Source organism: Petromyzon marinus, chromosome 46, assembly GCF_048934315.1.
Source record: "Petromyzon marinus isolate PM22_M1 ecotype Great Lakes invasive population chromosome 46, UKy_Petmar_22M1.pri1.0, whole genome shotgun sequence".
Lineage (NCBI taxonomy): Eukaryota > Metazoa > Chordata > Hyperoartia > Petromyzontiformes > Petromyzontidae > Petromyzon > Petromyzon marinus.
This window is the reverse complement of record NC_133712.1, coordinates 7,297,817-7,321,094: the sequence shown is the minus strand read 5'-3', so window position 1 is coordinate 7,321,094 and position 23,278 is coordinate 7,297,817. Positions and strand designations below refer to the sequence as shown.

General features: G+C 42.5%; 1 protein-coding gene across 4 annotated transcripts in view; it reads left to right on the top strand.

Moving 5' to 3' along the window:
- The window catches only part of LOC116952277 (uncharacterized), an 80,136-nt gene that overhangs the window by 4,297 nt on the left and 52,561 nt on the right, over window positions 1-23,278 (top strand). For 3 of the 4 annotated variants that reach the window (XM_032971480.2, XM_032971479.2, XM_076074133.1), the window contains 3 exons: window positions 10,035-10,183; window positions 20,537-20,632; window positions 21,104-21,176. In XM_032971480.2, coding sequence (XP_032827371.1) covers window positions 10,035-10,183; window positions 20,537-20,632; window positions 21,104-21,176 — 318 coding nt within the window. Of the gene's footprint in view, window positions 1-10,034; window positions 10,184-20,535; window positions 20,633-20,902; window positions 20,970-21,103; window positions 21,177-23,278 lie in introns of those variants that run through there. The other variant, XM_032971482.2, reaches the window with a different exon arrangement.

Here is a 23,278-nt window from a genome sequence, read left to right as displayed (position 1 = left end):
AGAGCTGGGAGGCCATGTGGCCAAATGACGAAAGTGTCTTCCACATATCTCTTCCACAGGGAAGGTCTGAGGGTGGAAGTCTGGATGGCGTCTGATTCAAATTTCTCCATGAAAATATTGGCTATCACTTGTGACAGGGGGGATCCCAGTGATAGCCAATATTTCAAATTCACCATGGAAGTGGAGAAAGATGGCAAGCTACCTTTCTTAGATGTTCTGTTTGAGAGGAAACCTGATGGCTCATTGGGGCATTCTGTCTACAGGAAACCCACCCACACAGATCCCTACTTGAAACCTGATTCCCACCACCACCCAGCCCAAAATAATTCTCTCATCAAAACTTTATACCATAGGGCTCATTGCATTTCGGACCAACACCACCTGACCAGTGAATTAAAACATGTACACCTGGCCCTCAAAAAGAATGGATACTCTGACCGTACCATCCGCCAAGCTGTTTCTCCCTCCATACAGAAACAACCACTTGATACTCCGGTCAAAACCATCACACTACCATATATAGCAGGCGTTACTAAAAAGATTTCCAAAATTCGAAACAAACACAAGATCCAGGTCCGGTTCAATACAGTACACAAAATTCGTGATCTGATCCCATCCATGAAGGATGTCATTCCTGACTTACAGTACCCTGGGGTTTACAGATTAAGTTGTACCTGCGGTGATTGCTATATCGGGGAGACAAAGCGACATGTCTCTGACCGAATTCGCGAGCACAAATCAGATTTGAAACACGGCAAAACGAATTCTTCTGCCGTAGCTGATCATTGTTACAATGCTGTGGGTGATCACAATATAATTTTCTCCGATGCCAATGTTCTTTGCAAACCCATGGGTTTTTATCAGAGATTTGTTCACGAGGCAATTCAGATCTACAAACACAGACACAATTTCAACCGAGAAGATGGTTTCAAATTAAGCAACCATTGGAAGATGTTCTAAATCGAACCAAACATTAAACTAATTTTCAATGGTACAGTATATTTTTCAAGTAGTGGTACCCCAAACTTTTGCAGCTCTTAAATTCCCTTTTCACACCATCAATAGGTAAACTCCCCCCCCCCCCCCGCGCCAACCGGCATGTGCACCCGCATGTACACCACCTCTATGCTAAGTCTGCCAATAAAATGCAATTTTTTATGCTAATTCCTTTGTCAAGGCACCTTGTTTGCTCGCACACAGCTTAAAGGTCGCGGTCTGAGCGTGGCTGTGTTTCACTCCAGCGCTGTCCTCGAGACAGCCTGTGATCCCTTCACCTGATGAAGGCCGCTTGTGTTGTGGCCGAAACGTCGTGATTTTTGTTTTGTTTTATTTTTTACCTACGTGACTTCACCGAATAGAACCAAAGAGTATGGATCCTTGCAGTCACGAAAGCTTTAAATCTAGAATGGTGGGTGCTTCCCCATCTTCCAAGATTTATGGCGGGTGTGGACGAGTCAGCCAAAATGCACTCCAGCAAAAAATTGCAGGGCTCACCCATTAATTTTCACCTTTTTAATTTATATTCATTATTTTTGTTATTTGTGGCCCTAGTGAGTGGGAATGTAGCGTGTTTATGATTTCTTTTTTTTAGCAATGCTGTTGATAACTGGTGAGTTCCGATGGAATGCCATTGATGCTACCACACCTTGCCATCACTTCCTTTTTGCTAGATCCTGTTCTTGCAAAGTTGACATCTGACCTTCAAGGATCATTCATTCAGTCTTGTCATCATCGTCACCGCCATCTGGATTTCAGTCTCATTGTTACACAGGTAACATGTCTCATGACTGCCAACTGGCTTTCGGTCTTACCCTCATTATACAGGTGGCATGTCTTTGAAAGTCCACCTGTCCTGTCTCCTCATCATGACCATCTCAATGAAATCTCACTGGCATTCAAGTGCAGTTGTTGAATAATGATAATGTAACATGGATTGTTCAGCAAGTGTTTTTATGAAGGTGTTCTTTAACTTTTCATAGTGGAGTTTGTTCATTATTGCTCTTATGATGATTATTTTAAAAATCTCATTCAGTTTTATTCTGCTTTAATGATTTTTGTCATGTTTTATTTTTCTGTATATTATTTTATTTTACGTTGTATGCTGTGATAGTTCCACATAATCTCACTGTGGCCTCCCCTGTTGCCATCATTCATATATGAATTCTCCATTTCTTCATGTGGCAGGCTTGTGCTTTGTTTTTGTATTATATGTGTGCGGATTTCAGTTTCATTTATTTGGTATAGCCCTTTGAGCCATTCGGCTCTTGAATCGGGTGCAACCGCAACAAACATAACTCAAACATGAACAGGAAAACATCTTAAAGTGACTATGTGACTGTGCAAACAGAAAATCCAGGAAAAAACAGCAAAATTTCTGAAAAAAAAGCACCATACACCAACGCTGTGTGCAAAAATTCCAGTGGGATGCAAGTCAAACAACAACAACCACAAGACAACTTAAATATTAAGGCCATCAGTCTAACTCCGTCCTACAACAAACAAACATGGCCAAACCAAAAAAGTTTTCGACATCAAAATAAAGCCATAAAAGCAATGCAACAGTGATCATTGGAACTGTGACCGAAATTTCACAATAAACGACATAAACAACATGTAACACCAAACCCTAGAGCCATAGCTGGCTGCATGAGTCACTCCACAACAACAGGAGCATCAGTCGAAGTATCACATTTTTCAATGCACCTTTAAGATCAGCACACTAAATCAAAATACAGATAATACTTTGCAGTGGTCATCCAGAGCGAAACATTTTATTTTAGGCCACTGAATAGCAGCTAGGGGTGTACAACTCCTAGAGCAGTTTTGAGTGAAGATCTCATAGGTAGTGATTAAAGTTGCAGTTTATTGGCAATAGCATTCCAGACCCTTGGGGCATCAATAGCAAAGGCCCTTCCTCCAGTTTTTGTACGGCAATAGGGAATGTGAAGCTGGTAAATGAGCGAAGACCTGAGGTCAGATTTGTTCTTTGAAACAGAGAGGAGATCCAACAGGTAGTCTGCGGATTTTTTTGTAAGTACATTGAGAATAAATAAGATCTGGTGCACAAGCCGTCTAACATTAAGAGATGTTAAGTTTGACCCAATGAAGAGATCACAGTGGTGAGTCCTATATGGGCAGTTCAATGTAAATCTTAAGGCCGAGTGATAGATGGAATCAAGCTTCTTCAGTACAGTACTTGGGGCTGATTTATACACGATGTCACAGTAGTCAAGTAGAGGCAGTATGGTAGCTTTTATCAATTCCAAACGGAACATTGGGGTGAAGCAGTGCTTGTGTCGATACAGAAAACCAATTTTTATTTGTCTTTTTACCAATATAATCAATGTGATCTTCAAAATTCAGTTTTGAATCCAGGATGACCCCAAGATACTTATAGATCTTGACTTGCTCTATTTGACAATTATTTAAGGAATGTAGTTGGGGAAAAATAACTTCCTGCTTTAGTCCTGGTGAGAAGCATAGCACCTTGGTTTTGGAGGTATTCAGGACTAGTTTAAGAGCAACTAGCTGATGTTGTAGTTTGTTGAAATCACCCTGGAGCTTAGCAATCACGTCATCCAGAGAGCGGCCAGCAGTAATCAGTATCGTGTCATCTGCAAAAAGATTTACCCTGGAATGATCCAGGTCAGTGCCCAAGTCATTGACATATAGAGAGAACAAGAGGGGGCCGAGGATGGAATCCTGTGGAACCCCTTTTGTTACCTTAACACTGTTTGACCTCCAACCATCTGTGAATACAGTTTGGGTGCGGGAAAAGAGGTAATTTTTTAAAACAATTTTACTGCATTTTCAGAAAAAAACTGAGGCAACTTAGTTTACTGAGCAGGGTGTTGTGGTCTACTGTATCAAAAGCTTTGAACAGGTCAAGAAAAAGACAGGCACAGTACTGCTTATTATCAAGGCTACTGTAAATGTGATTCAGAGAGCCTAATGCAGCAGATGTGGTGCTGTATTTTTTCCGGAACCTAGATTGTTTTAGATGTAGTAGATTGTTGGTGGACAGGAAACTGCTAATTTGGTAGTTCAATTATTTTTCAAAAAATTTCATCAATGGGGACAAAATTGAGATAGGTCGGTAGTTATCTGGATCATCTTTAGGGCCCCCTTTGTGAAGGGGACGGACATAGGAATGTTTCCACTCTAGAGGAACTGATGCTTCTTTGATGGACAGGTTGAAAATATGGGCTATAGGTTTGTATGTTAGGTGACCAACAGTTAGTAGAGCAAAGATGGGAATACTATCTGCTCCGGTAGAGGACCCTTTGAGGTAGGACAGTTGTTTCAGAAAATTACTTTCGTGGATTGGCTGGAAACTAAATGCGTTTAATGTTTGGAAAGGGGTGTAGGAATTTGCATGAGGAGGGGTGACTCCCAATACATTATCAAAAATATTACCAGCTTCAGAAAAATAAAGGTTAAAATTGTCAACTATTTTTTTGGGATCTGAAAAATATTTCCCATTTCGGTTAAGCTCAACGGGCAGATTATCTGTTTTGGATGCCTTTTCTATACATTTGATTGTTTTCCAGAAAATCCTGGCATTTCCATGTGATTCTAGGAGAGTGCAGGAAAAGTAGGTATTTTTTGCATGCCTAATTTTTTTGATGCATCTATTCCTTAAAATCCTCTATTCGAGCCAGTCATTGACCAAATAACTTTTCTGAGCACATGCCCAAGCCTTGTCCCTAGTTTTCATGTGCTTTGTAATCAAAGGATCAAACCATGGTGGGCAGTTGCCTTTAGTTTTAAATCTAACCAACGGAGCATGTTTGTTAAGAATTTGGAGAAACGTGTACCTGAAGGTCTATACTCCCTGGCTCTGTTCGGTAAAGTCACGTAGGAAAAAAATTAAAACAAAAATCACGACGTTTCGGCCACAACACAAGCGACCTTCATCAGGTGAAGGGACCAACCTGTCCAGCGGACAGCGTTGGAGTGAAGAAAGCCAAGCGCTGGTCGCCTCCCTTTAAGCTGTGAGGGGGCAAGCAGCAAATGCCCTGACAAAGGAAATTAGCATGAAACGCACCACTGACAAAGCTTGGAATTAGCACAAGATGATAATACACCACCCTGGGAGTTTGGAATACCACTACTAGAATAAATATACTGTACCATTGAAATTTAGATTTGAAGCTTTCGTGCCTGCAAGGATCCATACTCTTTGGTTCTATTAGGTAAAGTCACGTTAAGCTGTGAGTGGGCAAACAGCAAACGCCCTGACAAAGGAAATTAGCATGAAACGCACCACTGACAAAGCTTGGAATTAGCACAAGATGATAATACACCACCCTGGGAGTTTGGAATACCACTACTAGAATAAATATACTGTACCATTGAAATTTAGATTTGAAGCTTTCGTGCCTACAAGGATCCATACTCATTGGTTCTATTAGGTAAAGTCACGTAGGTAAAATATAAAACAACAAAAATCACGACCTTGGAAGTTTGGAATGCCACTGTTTGAAATAAATATACTGTACCATTGAAATTAGTTTAATGTTTGGTTCTATTTAGAACATCTTTCCAATGGTTGCTTAATTTGAAACCATCTTCTCGGTTGAAATTGTGTCTATGTTTGTAAATCTGAATTGCCTCGTGGACAAATCTCTGATGATAACCTATCGGTTTGCAAAGGACCTTGGTATCGGAGAAAATTATATCGTGATCACCCACAGTGTTGAAACAATGATCAGCTACGGCAGAAGAATTCGTTCTGCCATGTTTCAAATCTGATTTGTGCTCGCGAATTTGGTCAGAGACATGTCGTTTCCTCTCCCCGATATAGCAATCACCACAAGTGCAGCTCAATTTGTAAACCCCGGGGTACTGTAAATCAGGAATGAAGGTCTCCCAAGCCGTAGTCAGGTTAGGGATATCACAGACCTTGTCAATATCTGAGTGAAGCACATCATTAGTAAATGCCTGAGTGAAGCACATCATTAGTAAATGCCTGAGTGAAGCACATCATTAGTAAATGCCTGAGTGCTGAAGTATCTCATAGAGTGCTTCTCAACCAATTTAAGGGGGGCTTTGGGTCTGGCTGATGATCTCACCCCAAAAATGAAGGAGTGATCACTAAGGTTATTACCCAGAACACCAGTCATTGCGAAATTGTGAGGGGCATTTGTCAATAGGACGTCAAGCAGAGATGACTGTTCCGGATTTTTTAGGTTGGGTCTTGTGGGAACATTTATTAATTGAAACAGGTTAAATTCATCTGCAAAATTTGTGGCCACGGCCGGCGGGTTTAGTCAATTCCAATTTAGATCACCCACTAAAACTATTTCACCTTTAGGGAGGCCCCCAAAAGCTCTCTCAGTGCAGATGCAGCTTCAACATTCTTCCCACTGGGTGGTCAATAGCAGCACACTGCCAATATCTGTTGATTATTTGGGAGAGTTATTCTGAGAGCCAAACCTTCAAAGCAACATTTTTTTAAACAAGGCGTGAGCTGGTGAACATGCAATAGTGTTACGAACATAGATGGCAATTCCACCTCCTTTAGATCATCGGGCAAGCCGAAAAAGGTTGTAGTCAGTCGTAATCTGCGAGTCATTGAAGGCAGGATTGAGAAATGTTTCTGTTGGGCAAAAAATGTCCGGGTTGGTGAAGGCAAGAAGCACGGACAAGGGAGAAATCGAGTAAATTACTCTGGACTGCCCAGAACTTAACACTACTCTGCCACCTTTGATGCATGCATTAGACTCGGCTCTTTAGCTTCCCAGACATTCCAAGTTCTGATATTGTACTCTGCTTCATGGGTCAATGTTCCCTACCTTCACCAACCTGCACTTACCAACATGGTGAAGTATGGTCGGATAACCCCCCCCCATGATCCACATGGTGCAGAGTGGCCCTCATCCAACTGTGGTTAGACAAATAGCTGCATGTGCACATAATCGGTGTGACATCAGCGGTTGAAGTTGGGGAGAAATTGGTAATGATCAGGATGTCATCATAGCCCATGCCTTAGATGCCACCACACCATGGCAATATTTAACTCCCCTCTGCCAGATGCCATATACTGCTATCAAGTCGGTAGAAAGTGCTTTAGAGTTAGTAGATACTATAGTCAGTATATACTATTATAGAGTTATTAGATACTACTATAGTGACATAGAATACGTAATGTAACAGCATGGTGCTGGCTGCTGGCGGGGAAGGGGATCTGCGGCTTACGGCAGCCTTAACGTCAGCAGGCCAGGTGATAAACCACAGGGAATATCTGGGAGAAAGGTTACAGAAGGGGCACAGGAATCCCCAGGGAACCCGCTGGTAGCTTCTAGAGATGGGGCGTAGCCGGGGCGGAGCAAGGCCACGCTGGGAGTATAAAAGGGGGCCCTGAGCGAGAGCTCGGGTCTGTCTTTTGGAGTGTGATCACCGTCGTGCTGTTGAATATTGTCGCCATTGTCGCTGTCGTCTCGTCGCCATCGTCGCTGTCATCTTCACTCGATATTGCGCTACTAGACAATAGTTCCACGAGGGGGCATGGCTAGAGGCAGAGCCTAGCTCCGCTGGGGGAAATATAAGCAGGGGCAGGGGAGGACTCGTGGTCGGTGTGGGGAGCCTGGGGTCCGGACTGCGTCGCTGCTCGTCATGTCCTCTCTTCGCCACCGACCACGTGGCGGGTTCCCCAGTGAAGCTCGCCTCTTCTCTCCGGCACGCCGCCAGCCAACGGCAAGACCGGGGTAGTGGAGCGAACCTCGCTGGTGGACCAGAGAGAGACGCTTCGTCCATGGCGTTGTGAGAAGGGAAATTACCCGGAGAGGGAAGGAGAGAAGCTGTGCAGTACTACAGTTAATAAATAAGCACCCTTGCAACAATCGGTGTGGAAGTCGTTTATTACTTAAGTATATGTTATGTTTTTAAGAGAAGTTTTGAATATTTCCTCCAAGCAACTCCGTGTACTTCCCACTAGTGTTTTATAAACCCGCTTGTAGAGAGCTGGATGGATTGTTTCATCATGAGACGAGAGATGGCGATGGCTTGGGGAAGGCCTTCATCGGGCAGCGAATTGATTATGGTTACTACTGATGATGACGGTGATCTACAGTGAGGGAAAAAAGTATTTGATCCCCTACTGATTTTGTACGTTTGCCCACTGACAAAGATGATCAGTCCATAATTTTAATGGTAGGTTTATTTGAACAGTGAGAGACAGAATAACAACAACAAAATCCAGAAAAACGCATGTCCAAAATGTTATAAATTGATTTGCATTTTAATGAGGGAAATAAGTATTTGACCCCCTCTCAATAAGAAAGATTTCTGGCTCCCAGGTGTCTTTTATACAGGTAACGAGCTGAGATTAGGAGCACACTCTTAAAGGGAGTGCCCCTAATCTCAGCTTGTTATCTGTATAAAAGACACCTGTCCACAGAAGCAATCAATCAGATTCCAAACTCTCCACCATGGCCAAGACCAAAGAACTCTCCACCATGGCCAAGACCAAAGAGCTCTCCAAGGATGTCAGGGACAAGATTGTAGACCTACACAAGGCTGGAATGGGCTACAAGACCATTGCCAAGCAGCTTGGTGAGAAAGTGACAACAGTTGGTGCGATTATTCGCAAATGGAAGAAACACAAAAGAACTGTCAATCTCCCTCGGCCTGGGGCTCCATGCAAGATCTCACCTCGTGGAGTTGCATTGATCATGAGAATGGTGAGGAATCAGCCCAGAACTACACGGGAGGATTTTTTCAATGATCTCAAGGCAGCAAGGTCCCCCTGCTTAAGAAAGCACATGTACATGCCCTTTTGAAGTTTGCCAATGAACATCTGAATGATTCAGAGGACAACTGGGTGAAAGTGTTGTGGTCAGATGAGACCAAAATGGAGCTCTTTGGCACCAACTCAAGTCGCCGTGTTTGGAGGAGGAGGAATGCTGCCTATGACCCCAAGAACACCATCCCCACCGTCAAACATGGAGGTGGAAACATTATGCTTTGGGGGTGTTTTTCTGCTAAGGGGACAGGACAATTTCACCGCATCAAAGGGACGATGGATGGGGCCATGTACCATCAATTCTTGGGTGTGAACCTCCTTCCCTCAGCCAGGGCATTGAAAATGGGTCGTGGATGGGTATTCCAGCATGACGATGACCCAAAACACACGGCCAAGGCAACAAAGGAGTGGCTCAAGTAGAAGCACATTAAGGTCCTGGAGTGGCCTAGCCAGTCTCCAGACCTTAATCCCATAGAAAATTTGTGGAGGGAGCTGAAGGTTCGAGTTGCCAAACGTCAGCCTCGAAACCTTAATGACTTGGAGAAGATCTGCAAAGAGGAGTGGGATAAAATCTCTCCTGAGATGTGTGCAAACCTGGTGGCCAACTACAAGAAACGTCTGACCTCTGTAATTGCCAACAAGGGTTTTGCCACCAAGTACTTAGTCATGTTTTGCAGAGGGGTCAAATACTTATATCCCTCATTAAAATGCAAATCAGTTTAAAACATTTTTGACATGCGTTTTTCTGGATTTTTTTGTTGGTATTCTGTCTCTCACTGTTCAAATAAACGTACCATTAAAATCATGGACTAATCATTTCTTTGTCATTGGGCAAACGTACAAAATCAGCAGGGGATCAAATACTTTTTTCCCTCACTGTATCTCTTACTAATATAATAACATTCCAGCCATGTATTTGTGTGCGCCTCTACATCTTTTGAAATGCCCCTCGCGGTGATTAATGAGCGCCATGCAGTTTGAACATTCGCTCGTGTGTCACATGTTATATTGATTACAAATTTGCTTTACTAATGAAAAAAATATTTGTTTTTGCTAGTGCTCCCTTTACGCCATGACATCTCTGAACACTTTAGACATGCTTAGAAACTTACATCTCATCTCCAACATTTTGAAATGTGGACCCACATTGGCATCTGTCCCTGTGGGCACAAGCTGACTGGGTGCCTGGTCTGCCAAAGGGTATTAGTCTTTTTAGGCATTGGATTTGGTTATCGATTCTGTGACTTGGTTTAATTCTGTTTTAATTTTCTGCTTGTTTGCCTTTCAGGGTTGTTACGTCCGGTGTCTACCACCTCCAGGGAATTCAACCGTGAGATTTTGCCTGTCATCCAAAAGGCCTATCTTTACCCGGACTCCATGAGATATTTTAAATATACCGACGTTTGGCTTGTACAGAACAAAAAGCTTCTAGTAGAGGTAAGCATTAACGTATTGTTTATGCTGCCAACTGATATATTAGAGGTTGTTGGTTTTGTATTTTGCACAGTGTCCTTGACATGAGGTCAGCGGGTATATAACACATGAAGTTCCAGTTACATTCCTGTAATGAACAGTAACCTAATGTTTTTCTCGCTCTATGCGGTGGCAGTGGTAGGCGGCGGTAGTAGATGTGTTCCAAAAAATAGGCACACAAATCTAAAACTGCGCGAGGCGATGCTGCCTGCCGAGTAGCACACACAGTACACACAGTGTTGTCGCACATCTGACAGAATAGCTAGATCCGAAGTGAAATTCAGGCTGCTTACAGCGAATTTTGGGGACAAATAGGTTAGCCGCATAGACGCAAAATCACACAAACTGAACTCGTAAGAAGAGAGGAAAACCTGTACTATAATATTTGCTGTGAAAAAGGCCCATTGCCCGAGGCATCGCCGATTTTATATATTCTTAATTTTCAGGTCTGTATTAGTGATGGATGTGAGGTTTTTTTGTTTTAAGAATTGTGCTAGTGCACCACTTCCATCGGAGCATCGGCAAGTAAATTCCGGTAATACTGGATTGTCTGTTCCAGAATCTCCTTGGTGTTTTAAGTGTTTACGATGATACAGAAATATATCAAAATAACATTACAATAAAAATCAGAATAGTTATTTATACTGGAGGAATCCGATGAGCTGCTAAGCTCTTTTTCACAGATGTCCAGGTGGGACGGGTAAGAACGTTACAGCACCATTGGAAACCTCATTTGCCAGTAACAAAATATGATAATTGTTTTTTTACCCTTTTATCTGGCAACAAAACTGACACCTTTTTTTTACAAGGAGTCATGTTTACATTGACCACAATACTTGCAGTCGGAACGCAAACAAAAAACAACTCTGATAATGTATGCACTGTCCTTGAAATTGATTGGTCCACACCCAAGACAGCTTTAGAGCCTCGTCTCACATGGTGTTGGACCAGAAGACGCCAAAAGGCGCACAACTCAAAGGCAATGCACCATCAGAGTATGAGAGCTCGGGGTAAGCATTTACACCATTGGAAACCTCATTTGCCAGTAACAAAATATGATAATTGTTTTTTTTACCCTTTTATCTGGCAAACAAAACTGACACCTTTTTTACAAGGAGTCATGTTTACATTGACCACAATACCTACGTCGGAACGCAAACAAAAAACAACCGCAGGTATTGTGGTCAATGTAAACATGGCTCCTTGTAAAAAAGGTGTCAGTTTTGTTGCCAGATAAAAGGGTTAAAAAACAATTATCAACGTTACAACAACAAACAATACAAAGACATGATAGTGCAAACAACAAGAAATGTAAACAAATCAACCAAACACATACAAATAAAACTAAACCATCCCCATTCTCCCCCCTCCTCTTTTCAAAAAATAGATGGACTAGTCCTGGCAAACAGCCAATCGTTGCGCGTGACGCAAACGTTATTTTTTTTATATATATAAATAAATAAATATGCCGTTTTCAAAATAAATTTATGCAAACCGACACACCTGATGATGACCGTTTGAGTTATGGTCGAAACGTCGTGAGAATTTTTTATTGTTTTATATATATTTTGTTATTTTGTTGTTTCTCTTCAACGTGACTTTACCGAAAAAAACTAAGAACATCCCCATTCTATGAGACAAAATCGACTGAGGTATTAACTTCTTTTTCAAAAATCGATCTGGCCACAAATTATAGCTCAACAGAGTGGCTTATCTTTTGGTCATTTATAGCAGCAAAATAATCTAAATAGTCTAAACGCATGTTTCTGAATGTGGAGGGAAAAACCAGAGGACCCAGAGAAAAAATCTACGCGACCACGGGGAGAACATGCAAACTCCAAATATACAGGTGTCAGGGTCGGGATCGAACCCCCGACCTCCTGCATACCAGGCGAGGAAGATAACATCTCACCACGGTGGTGCCCCTTAAATTAATAAATAACGGTTTTCAATTGAAATAGCATCATCCATTCCAAAGCTGCAAATGATGTAATGGTTAGCACACTGGACTTGCTATCCAAGGATAACCCGTTCTTTCTTCTGGTATGGCAGTTGAAACAATGGCACAGGTATCGTATATCTCCTGCTCACGTCTGTCTGCTCAGCAGTGTATCAATGAGTTCACCACAGTTAGTCGATGGGCAGGTTTTGTATGATGATGTAAAATTTCGGTACTTGCACCTCTTCCGAGAGACGTTCGGCAAGCGCGGAAGAGTAGCTCCAGAGCGGGCTCTCTAGGGCTATGTCTCGGTGAGGTCCTTCTGCCGTCAGTGGTGTAAGCAAACAATTGCGGGGCTGCACCTTTTGTACCATTTTCTAAGATTGTAATGGAATATATTTGGTGTTCATGGTAAATTGATGAGGGTTTTGCTCTGAAAATGAACATACCGGATTATTCCACCCCAAGAATTAGCCCGGTAATTTGAGGACATGCTATAAATGGGCATTATATCTGTATGTTGAACTTCTTTCGCACCATACGTAGACAACCGTGCTAATTAACGTCAATTTACATTGTTCACAATCGTGTGTTTGTTGGGGTCAAAATACATGTTAATGTTTTTTCTAGTGCATTTAAGTCAAACGTATCTAAGGTTTCAGAACTTAAAAAACAATACGGTCCAGTAAAATTCGAATTGGCTATCCCCTTTTAGCCAGAATTTGTATTAAGCTAGAGCATATATGCCGGCATAAACATACATCAGTAACGAATATTAAATGAAAGAAATTTATTTATATGATTATTTACTTAACATTTACGAAATATATGAAAACTAACTACAACATGGTAAACTGTGTATCATAAGCTGCGTTCACTTGTGGCAATACGTTAATGGTGGGGGAGGGGGTAGTGGAGGATGACGAGGAGGGGAGATGAGGGACAGATGTACACAACTACTTTACAGCACACAGCACCGTAAGTACTTTTTTTATCTACTCAAACGCGCACATACTGCACACACGAATGTTTGAATTGCTTTTGCACTCATTCTCTACAGTGCATGTGTTTGTCTAATACACTTAAAACACATGTATTGTTTAGTTGTATACATTTCAGCCCTCCCCAAGTGATGGAGGTCATTCAGTATTTTTATTTAGCCAAGAGGTGAAATAAATCTGCTAGAAGACATGAAACATTGTCCTTTTTGTAAGGGTTACATGAAGTCATTAAGTACATAGAATATTTCCAAACATAAAACGTAACAAATCTAGACTTAATTTAACATCAATATAATTCAAACGATTGAATAATGCTAAGTAAAATAGGTTAATTGTACTTTAAAGGGTTAGATTTACAGGTTTCCCTTGCTTAGATGTGTTCCAAAAATGGGCGCACAAAAGCGAAATCACATAGCATAGACCGCAGTCACGCAAACCACAATGCACCGCGCGAGACAGCTGCCTGCCGAGTAGCGCGCACAGTACACACACACACTTGTTGTACGGCCGACCACATCGCCGGTTATGGGTGAAATTCAAGCCGCTTACAGTGAATTTTTGGTCGATATAGGTTAGCCGCATATGCGCAAAATCACACAAATCGAACCCAAAGTGAGGGAAACTTGAACAAGAAATAATACAATGTATACTCTGAAAACGAAAGTGAATGGATTAGGCAAATGGAGGCAATGGAAAACGTCACAATGTATGAATTGGCTTCAAACAGGCGAAAACGTTAAAACAAACACCCGTCTTATCAAGAAACATTTACAAAGGTTTTCGTCGAACCTATTTGATATTTTTTCTCCCAAACTCAGCTTTGCTCAGGGCTGAATTTAAATGCCATTGAGAAGCCAAGTGATTCCAGAGTTGGGTGTGCATCAGTTGAGAATGATGGCAGATGAAACTCATTATTCACACTGGGCACGATTCAGTGAAAGGAGGGGTAGGCACTTAGGTTGTGAGGATTTGGATCGGGAAATAAGCAACACAGCTGTGTGGTTATTTGTATATGTGTTAACAATTTTAGCCCAATTATTTCTCTTCAGAGAAGCCGAAAGGCAGACCTGGAGACCACAATGACTGGCTGAGTAATTGTGTAAGGCAGAATGAAGTAGAATGTCATGAATGCAACGTTGAGTTTAAAGCAGCTATGTAAACAATGTCAGCATAATCAATAACAGGCAGAAGGGCAGAGGATATCAAATGTTTGAGTGGGGATTGTTTGACCAAACTTCTCAACCTAGGCAGTCTGGGTTGTTGAATGTGGGGAGAATAGATTTGGGAGCAAAGTACAGTACAACTTCTTTGCTGCCTACCACGTTGCCCTGCAGCAGACAATACAACAACCTTGTTGTGGATGGTGGTCGCCCATCCAATCGCTCATAATTATCATCCACGATCAATCTACTGCTGAATGAAGATCATATGACTGCAGCCAAAGAGCTCTTCAGATTCAACTCTGCTTAGCTTATGATCTCATCCACATTCCGGGTGATTTGGTGGCGCACGTCTGAAATTCAGCACTGTGGAGGCGAGGGTTGGTGGGTCACACGCGTGAAGCTGTCTTCCCGTGGGCGTCGAGGATAAGGCAGTACATAAAAATTTAGATTTCATCTGAATGGGATAGCGTTGCCCCCTTTCAGTGCGTGGATTTTCTCCGGGTGCTCCAATTTCCTGCAACGTGAAAACGCTGATTGATTGGTTGATAACACCTTAATATGTAGATGACTGCAGAGTTTGGTAATTTTTTGGGAATGGCCCATTGTTTGGCTGCCTTCCTTGTCTGTGGTTGTTCGCTTCTCTTGAGTCATTATCTCTTCGAGAGTGAGCAAATGGTGTGCGTATAACAAGTAGAAATTGACTTGATTTGAAGCTTTCGTGACTGCAGGGATTACTCTTTGGTTTTTTCGGTAAAGTCACGTATAAATAAGAAATAATAAAATAACAAAATAGCGTACGACGTTTCGGTTGCAACACAAGCAGCCATCATCAGGTACAGAAGAGCTAAATTATGAGAGAGGGGAGACACATAACCTCAGATGTCTATACAGACACCCAAGTAGGGGGAACTGACACAGATACAACAGGGGACACAGAGAGAGAAGCATACCAGACAAACAGGGTTTAGCAAAATTTATACGTGACTTTACCGAAACCAAAGAGTAATCCCTGCAGTCACGAAAGCTTCAAATCAAGTCTGAACCACCTCTTCGGGGAGGTAAGGGGTCTGTCTTTGTGTTGTCTCTGCTTGTGTATCTGCCTTTGTGTCTTGGCTTGGATTTGTGTCTCTGTGCTGTCTCTGCCTGTGTGTGGGCCTTGGTGATTCCGAGTGGGTGCTGCCGAACCCCACTTTACCTCGTGCTGATTTGTCCCATTGCGTGCTGCCGCGCCCCACTTTGCTCCATGCATACCTCATGCTAATTTTGTCCCATTGTCACTCAGCCTTACCTGAGTTTCATACTTTACTTGCAATTTAGCAGTCTTTTGAAATAGCGTGATAAACCGGACTATGCGTTAATTGTGTTTTGACCGACCGTCTGTGTTGCTTTACATGGTTTCCAAAAATTTTGCTAAACCCTGTTTGCCTGGTTTGCTTCTCTCTCTGTGTCCCCTGTTGTATCTGTGTCAGTTCCCCCTACTTGGGTGTCTGTATATACATCTGAGGTTATGTGTCTCTCCTCTCTCATAATTTAGCTCTTCTGTACCTGATGATGGCTGCTTGTGTTGCAACCGAAACGTCGTACGCTATTATGTTATTTTATTATTTCTTCTTTATATGTGACTTTACCGAAAAAAACCAAAGAGTAAGTAGAAATTGTATTCAATTTGGTCATTCAGAATATATAACACCATTAAGCCGGGTTCACACGAGCTTTCGGTTGTGAAACTTGGTTGCATGCGATTTGAAACCCTTGTAGGTGTTGATATCTCTACAACCAGTTGTGAGCAGCTGCTGTAACCTGTTGCTCACAGTAGAGACGCTCGACTTTTAAGTGATTCTACTCTGCTCGGCTACATGTAGCGATGTATTTCATGACGTTCTGCACATTTACAAGCAACGATTGGCCATTATAATCCTCATGTTGGTGGGGGTGGAGCTAACCAAAAAAGGGGGCAGAAATCTGCTGTGATGGGTGTGAAAAGACAGTTTGGCCATTCCCAGACACAATCTCGTTGCGTAACTGCTCTCTCAGATGTGCTTCCAAGGGTGAATTGGTTCTCGCAACTGATTGCTTGCACGTTGACCCACTGTTAAATATGGAACAGGGAATATTAGGCGTGATGATTGGCTTCCCCTCACGATGCAGTGTGTTATCTTCCTACCAATATTAGGAAGCCTGGAGCAATGCACTTTTAAATCTAGATAGAAAACTAATTTCTTTAGAACTGCTTTTTGTGTTTAGTTTGTTATCCTTCCCCCACTCATCTCCTATTAGCACAGTTGGCAACGTACGGTGCGAAATAAGTTCTACATGTTCATTTGAAGTCACTAATCAATTAAGTAATCGTTTCCTTTTTTGGCTGTTGTAACGGTAGCTCCTGTTTGCATGAATCCATTACGTAGAATGTATTATCATCCTTGCAAACTATGAACTCTGCATTGCTGGATGTCCTCCCCAAGCCGGCGACCATCCCTCGTGGTCCCGCGATGCAAAATTATAGCTCCTCTACACGAGCTGATTTCTTTACTCCTACCTATTACTATTTTATTTGATCAGGTAAGTCCCACTGAGCTATATAGCTATTTTTAGAAGTGACCCTGGCCACAAACGATAGCTCAACCTTGCCATGCATAGCAGGGGTCACCAAAAAGATTTCCAAAATCATGAGCAAACACAAGCTCCAGGTCCCATTCAACACAGTACATAAAATTCGTGATCTGTTCCCATCTGTGAAGTATGTGATCCCTGACATGCAATACCCCGGTGTCTACAAACTAAGATGTGTCTGCGGCAGTAGTTACATTGGGGAAACTAAGCGACATGTCTCAGACCGTGTTCGCGAACACAAGGCGGATCTGAAACACGGTAGGAGAATACCTCTGCCGTGCCTGAGGTATTCCTGTTTGTTTTAATGCTGTTGGCACACATGGAATTGATTTCTCCAAGACGAAGTTACTATGCAAACCCACTGGCTATCAACAAAGATTTGTTCATGAAGCCATGCAGATATATAAACACAGACACAATTTCTACCGAGAAGATGGGTACAAACTGAGCAATCATTAGGATGTTATTAACCAGGTTAAGTCATAACTGGCTGTGATGCTTCCATCCTACCTGCCGATGTTATTTCCGACTCTCTGAGTTACATTACCTTGTTAAATGTTTTTACATTAACAGGCTAAATGTCTCCCTAACATAGCTGCTGCTCCCGAGCGGTGGCGCTCATTTAATAGGCTGAATGTCTCTCATTAACACAGCCGCTGCTGCTGGAGCCGTCTCACATTGACATGCTAATCTCGAGCAATACAATGGCTTCTTCAGCACCGTAGTTGTGGGGTTACATTAACAGATTGACATGCTAATCTCTAGCAATACAATGGCTGAGGTATATCTGGCTCTGCGATGTTAAATTTACTTGCAAATTCCATGTAGAGCCCTGCCCACTTACCCTTGGGTTGTACCCATCTCAAACCTATATAACCTCTGGCTGCAGCAGCTCTTTCGTTATATTTATTCCTGGCTCAAGTCCGTCTGCTGTAATTTTTCACCTGAAGACGATTGCTTGTGTTGCGATCGAAGCGTCGTGATTTTTAAAAATTTTCTATCTACGTGACTTTACCGAAACACCCAAAGAGTATCAATCAAGTGGCTTATTGTGTTAAATGTCTCACAGCTAAATACTCCAAACTCAAGTTTTTAAATGTGGAGGGAAAAAACTAGAGGACCTGGAGAAAAATCCACACGACCACAGGGGGAACATGTATCTCCAAATATACAGGCGGCCAGGGTCGGGATCGAACCCACGCACTCCTGCATACAAGGCGAGGTAGTTAACATCTCGCCACCGTGGCACCCCATCTCGGTGTGGACTTTCTCTCCTTCGGCTGCTGCTGTCAATAATCTCGATGACCAGCTATCATGACTTCTCACGGCATGTCATTCCCAAACCCACTTTTCCTTAGTCTATAACCTGTGTATATACGCCCACAGTAATGTGACGCATTTGTCGTGATTTTAGGAATCGCTATTAAAATAATTGCGTTGCACTTCGTGGGGTCTGAGTATAGAAGAACTTGATCAATTTTCAAAAATGTTCAAGTAATTATTTGTCATTACTCCGATTCCATAAGCGGGTTTGGACAAATACATTTCTAAGTTGGGAGAGAATGAGTAGCTTCATGATGGCCATGTTGCATGGGCTTATCTTCCTAGCAGCTTTGATTGGCTAGTGTCGTAGGAGTGATGACGTAACCCCTAGCAACTACTGCCACTTCCCTAGATTTGTAATTTGACTTGAACACATTAAAAAAATGCCCTTGGCATTTTGGAGCCTACTACATTCGCGGCCTGCCGGATGTTACGAGCATTTTTGAACTTGGGCCTCTGGTACTTTTCCATTGCATTCAACAAACATTTCTTCAGTGAAATCTTTACTGCACACAGCATGTCTTCTAGATAACCAGCCAGGTGGCTTGGTGGTAGAGCGAGTGGCACACAATCAGAAGGATGTAAGTAGAAATCCTGGTTACGGGTTGACGCAGCCCATCCTTCTGGCATAATTAAATTTGTACCACTTTGTGAGGAAGTCAACAGTGGCCCGATGGAGAGATTCTCCCCCGCCATATGAATGTGGAATTTCCACTACTGAAATCAGGAGATGAGCACTGATGCATCAATTATCATTTCAGTATAAAATCACCTCAGCCCCTTTTTCACTTGTAGACTGTAGTTTATTGTAGTAGTTGGGTTTCTTTTGCTCCCAAAAGAGACTTCTCTTGGTGGCTGAGTGGCCCAGAGGTCAGAGCATTTATCTGGCACCGTTGAGATATTGGGTTTGAATCCAGGCAGTTATTAAATCCAAATGCTCAGGTGTGGTAAGTTGATGGTCTGAGCCCGGTCACCAATGGCTGCGCAAAAATGCCATCACAGCAAATTTATCTTTGGCACATAAATTAGCTAAATTCCAGCTTTGAAAATTACAAATTATCAGTTGACTTGTCATGCAGCAATCATGACTCTGTCTTCTCCTTATTGCTGATGTAGATGCAGAGCAGCAACTACAATTTCACATTCTGAGTAGCAGAGTGGGTGGAAATGTTCTACCCCTTACTGTAGTGGACCAGATATCTTGTGAAGGCATCTCAGAGGTAGCTCAGTGATGTTTGCTTCCATGGACCATTGTATAACATGAAGGTATGAACTTATATTTGAGATATTGCAATGGCTTTTGTCTCATGACATGGCAGTGATAACACAGTTGGGATGAACATTTAAGAAAGACATACACAAAACAGACCTGTTCTCAGTGGGCTTGGTTTGTAGGGGAATTGATAGGGTCTGAGCAGTAGGTGGAACCAACGTCAGAAGGAGGAGGAGGCCATTCACTGGGTGAAGCACGTGATTGAGTGGGCATGGATATGCAAAGGTTAGAGGGGCTGCAAATACAGCACGTGTTCTGGTTGAGCCTCCCAGAAATGTAATATCCTCACCATTCTTAACCCATCCAAATCCTATTTTATGGAAGGAAACAACACCAACCAGCAGATAACCTCCTTCCCTCCATGAATTGTCCTTCCATTGCTACCATTTCTAGCAAGGCTTGCTGATCAATGCTATTACGTTGGAATTTGATTGGCTTATGCTTAGATGGTACCGTGAGCTGCGCCAGAAGAGTGGTCTGATCAAGGAGATTTGGGAGACCTCTGGTGTTTTTGCAAGAGACGGCTGTCCAAAGTTTGATGTGGTTCTGCAAGTATCTTAGAATATTGTTTGTCAAATGGGCATTCAATTTGAATGCGTTCTTTGTACCACCTTGAAGGAGAAGATGTGGTTTCCATTTTTCATTTACTCTATCTAGAGACGACTTTGCAGGAGTGTCATGCCAATCCTGAATGTCACGTTCATCACACAAGCTACCGATTGTTTTGTTTTTATTTTCCCAAGATAAAATGAGCTGTTAAACGTTTATATATTAGTTTATTGTAATCTTGGTTATCAGTTGAAGTTAGTTTGAAAACATGTTGGTAGCATTAACCATCTGAATTTCTCAATGTGCTCAGAGTTATGCACTCTGGAGACGCAGGAAGGTTTCTGCATGCTGTTCGATGCTGGGCAGCAGTATCCTGCAGATGGTTTTACAGGGCACCCCATGTTCCATGTTCGTCTCAAAAATCCATCCAAAACGTTCCGATCTGTCTTGTTGTTACAGTTCAACGAGTGGCGCAAAGACATGCGAAGAGAGGGCCGCTTGGAGAAAGAACTCGACGAATCCTATGGCTTCTTCCTTGCAGACTCCGAACGATCGGTAGGGCAGGCTAGCTTCCAATACTTATCCATTTTTGCTTGCACCCTCCGTCGAAGTCACACCACTGCTGTATTCACGGTTGGTCATCAGCCAGCCTCTTTCGCTTGTGCTCTGCAGTATGTTCAAGTTCTTACCACCAAAACTGTTTTTTGAGTCGGCATTTTGTGACGTAGTCTAAAAAATAGTTGTGCATGTTTGTTAAAATCCTCAGCTTCTGGTGATCGGCAGGTCGACAAACCAACATTGATCGGCATGCTCTGTGTGGTGCAGTAAAATGTAGGTACTCCCATCTCTTTCAAAACATCTGGCCAGCGTGGAAGGAGGCCAAAATAGCCTGGTGAGGCACTCTGAAGGGAGGCCCTTCCGTCACCGGTGGTGTGAGCAAGTAATTGCAGGGCTGCACCTTTGCTGTGTAATGTAGACAAGTCTACAGAACTTTCGCCACAAGTCTGTTTTATTCCTGTTTTGCAGGCAAAGGAAGCATGCCAAAATGGACTGTGCGTTGGAAACGTGAAGACTGGCTGTTTGGGCACACCCAAAATGGGTAACTGACCTCGCAAATTGAAATCCCCACTCTTGTGGTTTCGACCGCTAATTTCATCGTACTGTTTATAAACCATATCGCTTATACGTTCGACATCCGTCAAAAGTGACGCATGAAGATAAAGAAATATATCCAATGTGAAGTCCGTTTGCGCACCACCTGATGGCCCAAAACCGACTGTTGAATGCTTTCTGCCACAGAGCATGGCATGGCTGTTCTTTGAAAATGCTTTGTATAGCATCATACAATCCTAGCCTTGAGTCGTCTCGATAAACAGTTATTTTCCTTTGTTAAAATTTGGTAGCCGCTTGTGGAAGCAATAGCATCTGCTTATTTCCCTGTCTGCACTCACAAATGAGTGTCAAGAAATTCTAGATTTGAAGTTTTCATGACTGCAATGATCCATACTCTTTGGTTCTTTCGGTAAAGTCACGTAGGTAAAAATAAAAATAAAGTTCATCAAATCACGACGTTTCGGAGGCAACACAAGCCTCCGTCATCAGGTGGCAACAGTCACAGCAAAATTACTGTGGTGAGTAGAGAGCTATTTGTGACATGAGATTATATAGGGTAAGAAAGGGGGAGGAGCCAGGGAGGACTGATGCAGGGTGGGGGGGGATGTGGATGAGTAGTGGGGGACAGGGATTAGAGAAGCTCCTGGGCATGGTACTCATGTACCACGGATGGGGGGAGGGGGGCGGCGCGGGACGGGGGAGATTGGGATGGGAGACAACTTTGCACGATTGGATTGAGCAATCATTGGAAAGATGTTATTAACCATGTTTAACGTTAGCTGCCTTAGGGTTTACATTCATATCCATATCTCCGGTCTTTTACTTCCAGCCTTACACATTACCATCACTAGGAAATTTGACGTGCAATGTTTCAATCGTGAAAAGTTGTCTCGCATCCAACTCTCCCCCGCCCCCCCCCATCCGTGGTACATGAGTACCATGCCCAGGAGCTTTTCTCATCCCTGTCCCCCACTACTCATCCACACTCCCCCCCCACCCTGCATACATCCTCCCTGGCTCCTCCCCCTTTCTTACCCCATATAATCTCATGTCACAAATAGCTCTCTACTCACCACAGTAATTTTGCTGTGACTGTTGCCACCTGATGATGGAGGCTTGTGTTTCCTCCGAAACGTCATGATTTGATTAATTTTATTTTTACCTACGTAACTTTACCGAAAGAACCAAAGAGTATGAGTGTCAAGAAAATCCACGTGTTGCTTGCTTGGGTAGTGTCTGTCATTCTAGGATAATAGCCAGTATGTCTGGTGAATTAACATGTTCAAATATCACCCAAAACCTGCAATGCATGGGGAGGCCTTAATTCAGTAGTGGATTTAGAAAAGGGCTGTACCTGTGACTACACATACTTAAATTTTGATTTAAAGCTTTCGTGACTGCAGGGATTCATATTCTTAGTTATTTCGGTAAAGTCACGTAGAAGGGAAACAAACAAAAAAATATAAAACAATAAAATTCTCACGACGTTTCGACTGCAACACAAGCAATCATCATCAGGTGTGAAAACCACAGCAAGAAAAATTGAAAAATGTGAAAAATTTTCTTACTGTCGTGAGAATTTTATTGCTTTATATTTTTATTATTTTATTGTTTCCCTTCTACGTGACTTAACCGAAAGAATCAAGAATACACATACTTAATGACGTGCGAACATCTTAGTGACCTGCAACCGAAAACAAATATATCTCGATCAACTGCAATCAATGTGTGGCTGGCCATCATCATCAATTTCAACATTGTACTCGTGACCATGTTAGATTCTGCTTCTTCACACTAGTGCGATGGATTTCAACTGGTGTACAGAACCAGAGTATACATTAACACAAATATGGGCTAGAGGAGAAGGAAACAAGGAGCTGGAGCAGGCTAGGAGGAGATAGAAAAGAGTGCAGTAAAGGGGTTTGATGAATTTGTAATCCACACGTTGTGTTACAAGCACATTAATCAATCCCTACGTCGATCTGTATACCAAAAAACACTTTCAGTTTCATGATGAAATCAAGCAGTTTGTTTGTATCATTGGGAGGGGGGAATGTCACAAGTTGGCTGCATGTTTAGAGCTCGCTA